The sequence below is a fragment of the Hemitrygon akajei genome, chromosome 11, assembly GCF_048418815.1.
Source record: "Hemitrygon akajei chromosome 11, sHemAka1.3, whole genome shotgun sequence".
Taxonomy (NCBI): Eukaryota; Metazoa; Chordata; class Chondrichthyes; order Myliobatiformes; family Dasyatidae; genus Hemitrygon; species Hemitrygon akajei.
In genome coordinates, this window is record NC_133134.1 from 69,943,992 (window position 1) to 69,953,991 (window position 10,000).

The following is a 10,000-nucleotide window of genomic DNA, read 5'->3' on the forward strand; positions in this document are numbered from 1 at the left end:
ATTCTTTGGCTTCACAAACATCCATGAAAACAGGGAAGTACCCCAAAGAATGAATGGCAGTTAAATGTTAGAACCCAAAGACCACCCCTAGCTCCCCCTCCCACACGCAAGCAACAGCAAAGCAACAACCAACCCTCCCCCCATGGGGCTTTGGAAGGTCATGCATGGTCAGAGAAGTGAAGCAACATTGTGTTCTGCTGGGGAACGGACACAGGTGAGAGATTGTGCATTAGAATCACTGAGGGATTGTCCGAGTATGGCTGGTGCTGTGCTCTGAATCTTTATATTACACATGATCTGGGCTGTACACAAATTGCCCAATCATCATCATTCCTCTGACAACATGATTGAGTTTGTCAGCATTCCACTTATCTCAGCTCCCCACCCCTATCATCGTGTGCAATCTTGGTAGGATATATTCAGAGCAGAAGGGTGGCTCAAGGCCAGGAGTGTCTGGTCAAATTTCCTGAGTGATGTGAAACAAATAATTGTTGTTATCATATTTTGTTCAGGTGAAACTCAATTAAGTTGTGTCAAAACTGTGTCATACAATTTAATATCTAGTTATAAGTGCCCGACCTACTGGTGGACATTTACTATTGTGTCCTCATACAACAGGAGATATTTTCATTTATTTCAGAATCTGGCAGTTGTTGAAGCATTGATTGCTCATCCCTAATTGTGCCTGAATCAAATGACTTTCTAAACTATTTCAGAGGCCATTTAAGAGTTAACCGAATTGATATTCACCTATAGACCCGACCAAGGAAGACAGATCAGAATCAGAATCAGGTTTATTATCACTGGCATGTGACATGAAATTTTTTAATTTAGCAGCAGCAGTTCAATGCAATACATAGTCTAGCAGAAAAAAATAAATAAAATAAAACATAATAATAAATAAACAAGTAAATCAATTACATATATTGAATATATTTAAAAGAATGTTCAAAAACAGAAATACTGTATATTAAAAAAAGCGAGGTAGTGTCCAAAGCTTCAATGTCCATTTAGGAATCAGATGGCAGAGGGGAAGAAGCTGTTCCTGAATCACTGAGTGTGTGCCTTCAGGCCTCTGTATCTCCTACCTGATGGTAACAGTGTGAAAAGGGCATGCACTGGGTGCTTGGAGGTCCTTAATAATGGACGCTGCCTTTCTCAGACACTGCTCTCTAAAGATGTGCTGGGTACTTTGTAGTCTAGTGCCAAAGATGGAGCTGATAAGATTTATAACATCTGCAGCTTCTCTCGGTCCTGTGCAGTAGCAACCCACCCTCCATACCAGACAGTGATGCAACCTGTCAGAATGCTCTCCACTGTACAATCATAGAAGTTTTTGAGTGTATTTGTTGACATGCTAAATCTCTTCAAACTCCTAATAAAGTATAGCCACTGTCTTGCCTTCTTTATAACTAATTGATATGTTGGGACCAGGTTAGATTCTCAAAGATCTTGACACTGAGGAACTTGAAGTTGCTCACTCTCTCCATTTCTGATCCCTCTATGAGGATTGGTATATGCTCCTTCGTCTTACCATTCCTGAAGTCCACAATCAGCTCTTTCGTCTTACTGACGTTGAGTGCCAGGTTGTTGCTGTGGCACCACTCCACTAGTTGGCATATCTCACTCCTGTATGCTCTCTCGTCACAACCTGAGATTCTACCAACAATGGCTGTACTGTCAGCAACTTTATGAATGGTATTTGAGCTATGCCTAGCCACACAGTCATGTGTATTTCCTACTGACTGATGAAGACTGCAGATGCTGGAATTTGAAGCAACAAACAAAAAGTTGGGGGAACTCAGCAAACCAGTCAGCATCTCCTGAGGGAACTGGATAGTTGATGTCTCAGATTGAGATTCTTCATCTGGACTCATGCTATCCAGGTGAAGAGTCTTAATGCAAAATATCAAATTGTGGGATTTGAACTCCAATCTCTGGCTTATTGTTCATTGAAACTCCTATCAAAGCTGGACAAAACAGTTCATAATGGGCAATAAAAATAGAAAAGACTGGAACTACTCACTGAAAAATGTGCTGGGTGGGATCATATGTCATACAGACTGAGTGGAATTGTCCTACTGTTACTATCTTAACCAGAGTGCCAGGCATTCCTGGGAGATGCCCAACCCCTTATTGCTTCCCTCGACTCCCTGCAGAACCGAGCCATCGAGGAGTTCAATAAAGTCTCAACATTTTTTGGAGAAGATTCAAAGGCAACAACAACAGAAGCTTTTTTTGGGATATTTGCAGAATTTATCACAAAGTTTGAGGTGAGATTTGAGATATTATTCTCAACAGATCTGTGCAGATGTTAGCCATAAATTACACCAAACATTTCCAAAGTGTCCTGACTAGATAAGTCCTACTTTTATATTTTCCTATATAAAAACAATGTTCTCCTTCTCCTATGGAAAGGGATGGTATTTGCTTTGGAGAAAATATGAGATTAGAGGATCAGTTCAGGATCAGACAAAATATTCCTGTTTGGAACCAAATTGTAAGAGAGAGAGGATAGGATTTGAATTTTGTGGTGAGAATTAGTTTCAGAAATAGAGGAGTTTAAAATTAAGTATATACAGAGAGGAAGATGAAGAATAGACTGTTTAATTTGTGAACAGTGGTGGTGAAAATGCTGGAGTTTATTATAAAACATGAAAAAGCAGAGTACTTGGAGACAAAGCCAACATCGAAAATCATACTGGACAAATCCACTGGAAATTTCTGTGGATGAAACTAGCAGAATAGATGAGGGAGAGCCCGTATGGTGTATCAGTCTTATAGAAAGAATTGATAAAGGGATTAGCTGAAGAATCAGGGTAAAGTGCTGATAAGAACAGAGAGCTGGTGGGCTGAGAGGAAACAAAGATCAAACATCAATAGGTGACAGGCACTGACCATGGGCATAGGCGCTGGGACCCCATATGCACAATATGTAAATGAGCCTTGAGCAAGATACCAAGGTGTTGCAGATTGTGGAAATGTGTAGATATGTTACAGGTGCAGTATAAAGTGGATAAATGTGAGGTTATCTAATTTGGTGATTATTACAGGAAAGCAGATTATTATCTGAAGTAGGAATTAGTTCAGGAGGACATGTAGTAAGTTCTAGGTGCCCTTGTGCAGCAAGTGATACAAGTAAACACGAGGAAGCCATAGGCTTTTAAGAAAGTAAATGATAATTTGGCCTTTATAGTAAGAACGTTTGAGCACAGGACTGAGAATATCATGCTGCAATTATTCAGGGCTTTTGTGAGCATTTTGCGCTGTTTTGTTCCCCTTGAAGATGTTCTTGCAGTGGAGTGATTTTAATGAAAATTCACTGGATTGTATGCTGAGGTGGCAGAACTGATGTTTGATGTCAACTACTCCTGTATTCAATTAGAATTTCGAAGATAAGTAGGGAGTGCAATGAAATCTGCAAAATTCTAACAGGACTACACAGTATCAGGGTGTGCAGGAGTATGGATCACAGAGTATAAGTGTAGGGTTCGTCATTTAGGACTGAGGTGAGGAGACATTCCTTTCCTTAGAAAGTGTGAACTGCTGGAGTTCTCTGCCACTGGAACAAGTTGAATCACAATAATGAAATTTATTCAGGAAGGAATCTGATATTTTTCCAGGGGTAAGGATATGTGATGAAGGCTAGAACAAGGGACTGAATTTGGATGATCAACTATGATCGTACTGAATGGTGGAACAGGCTGGAAGGACTGAATGGCCTATTGCTGCTCCTATTTTCCATGTTTCTATAGTGGGCCAATACAGTCGAGACCATGGGGAATTAAGAAGTGGTGGAGCTAACAGAGGGACTATGCTATGAGATGACAGAATTGGTTTTGGCCCTTTTTGTGTCGGTAAAACAGATTATGGATTCACTGGGCCTGGTTCCTGTTGGTGGCATAGATGTGTGAACAGAAGAGGGAATATATGATAGACACCTGTGATGTCTGCTAGTCCATGGAAATATACAGTGCCGATAAAAAGTACTCATCCTCCCCCAGAAGTTTTCATGTTCTATTGTTTTACAAAACTCAATCACAGTGGATTTAATTTGGCTTTTTAAACACTAATCCACAGAAAAAGACTCTTTCATATCAAAGTGAACACAGATCTCTACAAAGTGATCTTAATTAATTACAAATATAAAACACAAAATAATTGATTGCATAAGTATTCACCCTTCTTTAATATGACACACCACATCATCACAGGTGCGGGCAAATGGTTTTAGAAGTCACATGATTAGTTAAATGGAGATCATCTGTGTGCAATCAAGATGTTTCAATTGATTGTAGTAAAAATACTCCTGTATCTGGAAGGTCCAACTGCTCAATGGTTGGAAAAGGCAGGTTTTTCTTGTGTGGAGTACAGCAGTATTGGTTGTAGAATTACGGCTGGGGAAGGCCAGGGCCAGGGGTAGGCAGCTGCGGAGAAATGGATGGTTGTGAAGGGAGAAATAAAGGGAATGAGGAGATAGTGGGGGGATGGATGAATGAAAACAGAGACAAAGGGAATAAAAGAATAAGAAATGACAGTGGAGAGCACTCTGAAAGTGTGGAAGATGAACAAGTTTAGAGAGAAGGTGTTGTCATAATAAAGCTTAATGAGAAGGCACAAGGAAACATGAAGAAAATTAACCCGTTTGTGCTAACAACAATACTGGCAAATAAGATAAGGGAAATAGTATTTGCAAAAGTCCTTAATGATGGACTATTGGTAAGATGTGCGAATGAGGAACAGCTTGAGAAAGCACTCAAATTAAGAGAGATAGGAAAATGTAAGGTGGAATACACAGGGAGGGTGGGAGCACAAAATGGTGGTGGATGTAAAGGAGTGATCACGGAGGTACCAATGAGTATAAATATGGAGAAATTAAAGAGGAATATCAAAGGGGGAAAAGTAATGAATGTTCTAAGACTGAAAACAACAAAGGAGGGAGTGAAAAAGGAAAGTGAAACAGTATTGATTGAATTTGAAGAAGAAAGAGTGCCAGGGTAAGTGTTCCTGGGTTTCAGGAGTTACCCAGTAAGGGTGTATGTGCCAAAGCCATTGAGGTGCTATAATTGTCAAAGGTTTGGACACATAGCTAAAAACTGTAATAGGCAGAGGAGATGTGCTAGATGTGGGGGTGATCATGAGTATGGAAAGTGCGGAACAGGAGTGCAAACAAAATGCTGTAATTGTGGAGGAGCTCATAATGTGGCATATAGTGGGTGTGAGGTTATGAGACGGGAGAATAAAATTCAAGAAATAAGAGTGAAAAGAAAGATCACATGCAGAAGCTGTAAGAATGTCAAGAGAACAGAATAATGCTTCTAATGAACAGGGAGCAAGAGGGATGCAAGAGATGCAACAAAGAACAAATGACAGGATTTATGTAGTCAAAAAGGCTCTAGTAACATTCATTGCAGGAGTGATTACGGCTGAGGTAAATTCAAAAAAATGAAAAAATTCAGCTGGTTGTCAAAGCAGCAATGAACCATTTAGGGTTCATAGGATAGACATGGGAGGAAGTGAGGGAAAACCTCAATAATCAGTCAAACCAGGAAGTATCAAAGGTTGGTTAATACTAATTATGGTGATTCTTTTGCAATGGAATGCAAGGAGCTTACTGGCCAATATCCAGGAATTCAAGCAGTTTATTAAAGAAATGATTGTAGTGTGTATTCAGGAGACTTGGTTGAAACCAACTTTAGACTTTGTGGTATATGGGTATACAATGATAAGGAAAGATAGAAATCTAGGGGGAGGAGGGGGTTGTGCTATATTAATCAAAAAAGGTATACCATATGGGGTACTGGAAAAGGGAAATGATCAGGAATACATAGTGGTGGAAGTGGTTATAATTAACTACTACAATCCATGTAAAAGGTTGGATTTGAACAGCCTACTAAGGATACAAGGACAAGACAGACATAAAGTAGTGTGGTGTGCAGATTTCAATGCTCACAGCACAATATGGGAGGATGCGTTTACAGATTCAAATGGAAAGGTAATTGAAGGTTTGATGGAAGAAAAGGATTTGATGTGTATGAATGATGGTAGAGGAACAAGGATAAACATAACAGCAAGAACTGAGTCAGTATTAGATATTACGTTAGTGTCTAGTACCTTGGCTGGCGTTAGTAACTGGGGAGTTTGGACTGCTTCAACAGTAGGCAGCGATCACTACCCAGTTTCATGTTCAGTGGGTGAAAGAGTTGAAGTAAGACCAGGCGGTGGAATCCCAAAGTGGGTGTTTGGAAAAGCAGATTGGGGTAAGTTCTAGAAGTTGAGTGAAGAAGCATTGACAAAGATTAACATTTCTGGAAATATAGATGAATTAAACAGTCAGGTGACTTCAGCAATTATTATGGCAGCAGAAGGATCTATACCCAGGAGTAAAAATAGGATGAATAGAAAACTGGTACCATGGTGGACAGAGGAATGTTGTCAGGCAGTAAAAAACAGGAATAGAGCATTCAGACTAGTTAAAAGAACCCACAACATGCAGCATTTGATTCAATATAAGAAGGCACAGGCAGTGGTGAGAACTATATGTCAAGCTAAAAGGACAAGTTGGAGGAGTTTTTGCAACAAAATAGGAAGAACAATGCCTGTGGGAGAGGTATGGGGAATGATTAAGAGGATGGGAGGAGATAGAAGGGAATGGGATTATCCAGTAATAATATCTGAGGAGGAAACAGCAGTCTCCAGCAGGGATAAGGCTGAGATCATGGCCACGTCATTTGTAAAGGTACACAGTTCAGAAAATTTGTCTGAAGAAGGGAGAAGGAGAAGGGAAAGAACAATGAGTCAACACCCAGGTGTGTTAAACAGGAGGGAAGAAACTGATGATATAATTGATGAACCATTTACGTTGGCAGAGATGATGAGAGCAATAAAGAGATTGAGACCAACCTCCCCAGGGAAAGATCTGATATGCTATGTTATGCTAAAAAATCTAGGAGAAGGAGCGCTCTTGAAGTTGCTGCAACTTTACAACAGAGTGTGGGAGGAGGGAAGATTACCAAGTGCATGGAAAGAAGCAGTAGTAATTCCAATAAGGAAACCTGACAAGGATCCATCAAAACCCACTAGCTACAGGCCAATAGCATTAACATCAAATATATACAAGATAATGGAAAGGATGATAACATAGAAACATAGAAAATAGGTGCAGGAGTAGGCCATTTGGCCCTTTGAGCCTGCACTGCCATTCAGTATGATCATGGCTGATCATCCAACTCAGAACCCTATACCTGCTTTCTCTCCATACCCCCGATCCCTTTAGCCACAAGGGCCATATCTAACTTCCTCTTAAATATAGACAATGAACCGGCCTCAACTGTTTCCTGTGGCAGAGAATTCCACAGATTCACCACTCTCTGTGTGAAGAAGTTTTTCCTCATCTCGGTCCTAAAAGGCTTCTCCTTTATCCTTAAACTGTGACCCCTCGTTCTGGACTTCCCCAACATCGGAAACAATCTTCCTACAACGCCTGTGGGAGAGGTATGGGGAATGATTAAGAGGATGGGAGGAGATAGAAGGGAATGGGATTATCCAGTAATGATATCTGAGGAGGAAACAGCAGTCTCCAGTGGGAATAAGGCTGAGATCATGGCCACGTCCATGGCCTGTCCAATCGCTTTAGAATTTTATACGTTTCAATAAGATCCCCCCTCAATCTTCTAAATTCCAGTGAGTATAAGCCTAGTCGATCCAATCTTTCTTCATATGAAAGTCCTGCCATCCCAGGAATCAATCTGGTGAACCTGCATGCCCACCTTCAATGACTGGTGTACAATGACACCCAGGTCTCGTTGTATCTCCCCTTTTCCTAATCAGCCACCGTTCAGATAATAATCTGTTTTCCTGTTCTTGCAACCAAAGTGGATAACCTCACATTTATCCACATTAAATTGCATCTGCCATGAATTTGCCCACTCACCTAACCTATCCAAGTCACCCTGCATCCTCTTAGCATCCTCCTCACAGCTAACACCGCCGCCCAGCTTCGTGTCATCCGCAAACTTGGAGATGCTGCATTTAATTCCCTCGTCTAAATCATTAATATATATTGTAAACAACTGGGGTCCCAGCACTGAGCCTTGCGGTACCCCACTAGTCACTGCCTGCCATTCTGAAAAGGTCCCGTTTACTCCCACTCTTTGCTTCCTGTCTGCCAACCAATTCTCTATCCACATCAATACCATACCCCCAGTACCATGTGCTTTAAGTTTGCACACTAATCTCCTGTGTGGGACCTTGTCAAAAGCCTTTTGAAAATCTAAATATACCACATCCACTGGCTCTCCCCTATCCACTCTACTAATTACATCTTCAAAAAATTCTATAAGATTCATCAGACATGATTTTCCTTTCACAAATCCATGCTGACTTTGTCCGATGATTTCACCTCTTTCCAAATGTGCTGTTATCACATCTTTGATAACCGACTCTAGCATTTTCCCCACCACCGATGTCAGACTAACCAGTCTATAATTCCCCGGTTTCTCTCTCCCTCCTTTTTTAAAAAGTGGGGTTACATTAGCCACCCTCCAATCCTCAGGAACTAATCCAGAATCTAAGGAGTTTTGAAAAATTATCACTAATGCATCCACTATTTCTTGTGCTACTTTCTTAAGCACTCTGGGATGCAGAGCATCTGGCCCTGGGGATTTATCTGCCTTTAATCCCTTTAATTTACCTAACACCACTTCCCTACTAACATGTATTTCCCTCAGTTCCTCCATCTCACTAGACCCTCGGTCCCTTACTATTTCCGGAAGATTATTTATGTCCTCCTTAGTGAAGACAGAACCAAAGTAGTTATTCAATTGGTCTGCCATGTGTTTGTTCCCTATGATCAATTCACCTGTTTCTGACTGTAAAGGACCTACATTTGTCTTGACCAACCTTTTTCTTTTCACGTATCTATAAAAGCTTTTACAGTCAGTTTTTATGTTCCCTGCCAGCTTTCTCTCATAATCTTTTTTCCCTTTCCTAATTAAGCCCTTTGTCCTCCTCTGCTGGTCTCTGAATTTCTCCCAGTCCTCAGGTGTGCCGCTTTTTTTTGCTACTTTATATGTTTCTTCTTTGGACTTGATACTATCCCTAATTTCCCTTGTCAGCCACGGGTGCACTACCTTCCCTGGTTTATTCTTTTGCCAAACTGGGATGAACACTTGTTGTAGTTCATCCATGCGATCTTTAAATGCTTGCCATTGCATATCCACTGTCAACCCTTTAAGTATCATTTGCCAGTCTATCTTAGCTAACAGAAAGGTTATCATATGAGCTTGAGAAGAGGGGAATGCTGGCAAGTTATCAGAGTGGTTTTAGGAAGGGAAGGAATTCCATGGACTCAGTGACAAGGTTAGAGACTAAAATAAGAAAGGACCAGGCAAATACAGAGTCAGTAGTTGCAGTGCTTTTTGACATAAAAAAAGCCTATGACATGATGTGGAAGGAGGGATTGTTAATTAAACTACTCAAGATGGGGGTTGGTGGGAGAGTTTTTAATTGGATAAAAGATTTTTTGTTTGGTAGGAAAATTCAAGTTCGGATTGGGTCAGAATTATCAAATCAGTACATAGTGGAAAACAGCACACCTCAGGGTAGTGTGATTAGCCATTACGTTTCATCATTATGATCAATGATGTCTTCACAAAGGTACCAGTGGATATAGGTAGGTCACTGTTTGCGGATGGTGGGGCCTTGCGGAAAAGAGGCAGGAACATCAAGCATATAATCAGGAAGCTATAAGGAGCAATTGATGAAGTGGTGGAGTGGGGTAATGATTGAGGATGTAGATTTTCAGTAGAGAAAACTCAAACTGTATGTTTCACCAGGAAAAGAATTGAGGTAAGGAACCATAGAACACTATATAATCCTTATAACCCATATAATCCTTACAAAAATAAGTACTAAACCCACACTACCCCATAACCCTCCATTTTTCTTTCATCCATGTGCCTGTCCAAGAGGCTCTTAAATACTCCTAATGTTTTAGCCT

At 40.6% G+C, this 10,000-nt stretch overlaps 1 protein-coding gene across 3 annotated transcripts in view; it reads left to right on the forward strand.

Annotated features, from left to right (window-relative positions):
• grid2ipb (glutamate receptor, ionotropic, delta 2 (Grid2) interacting protein, b) overlaps positions 1 to 10,000 on the forward strand; it is a 241,121-nt gene that overhangs the window by 212,678 nt on the left and 18,443 nt on the right. For all 3 annotated transcript variants that reach the window (XM_073061062.1, XM_073061063.1, XM_073061064.1), the window contains one exon: positions 2,109 to 2,273. In XM_073061062.1, the coding sequence (XP_072917163.1) occupies positions 2,109 to 2,273 (165 nt within the window). The remainder of the gene's footprint in view (positions 1 to 2,108; positions 2,274 to 10,000) is intronic.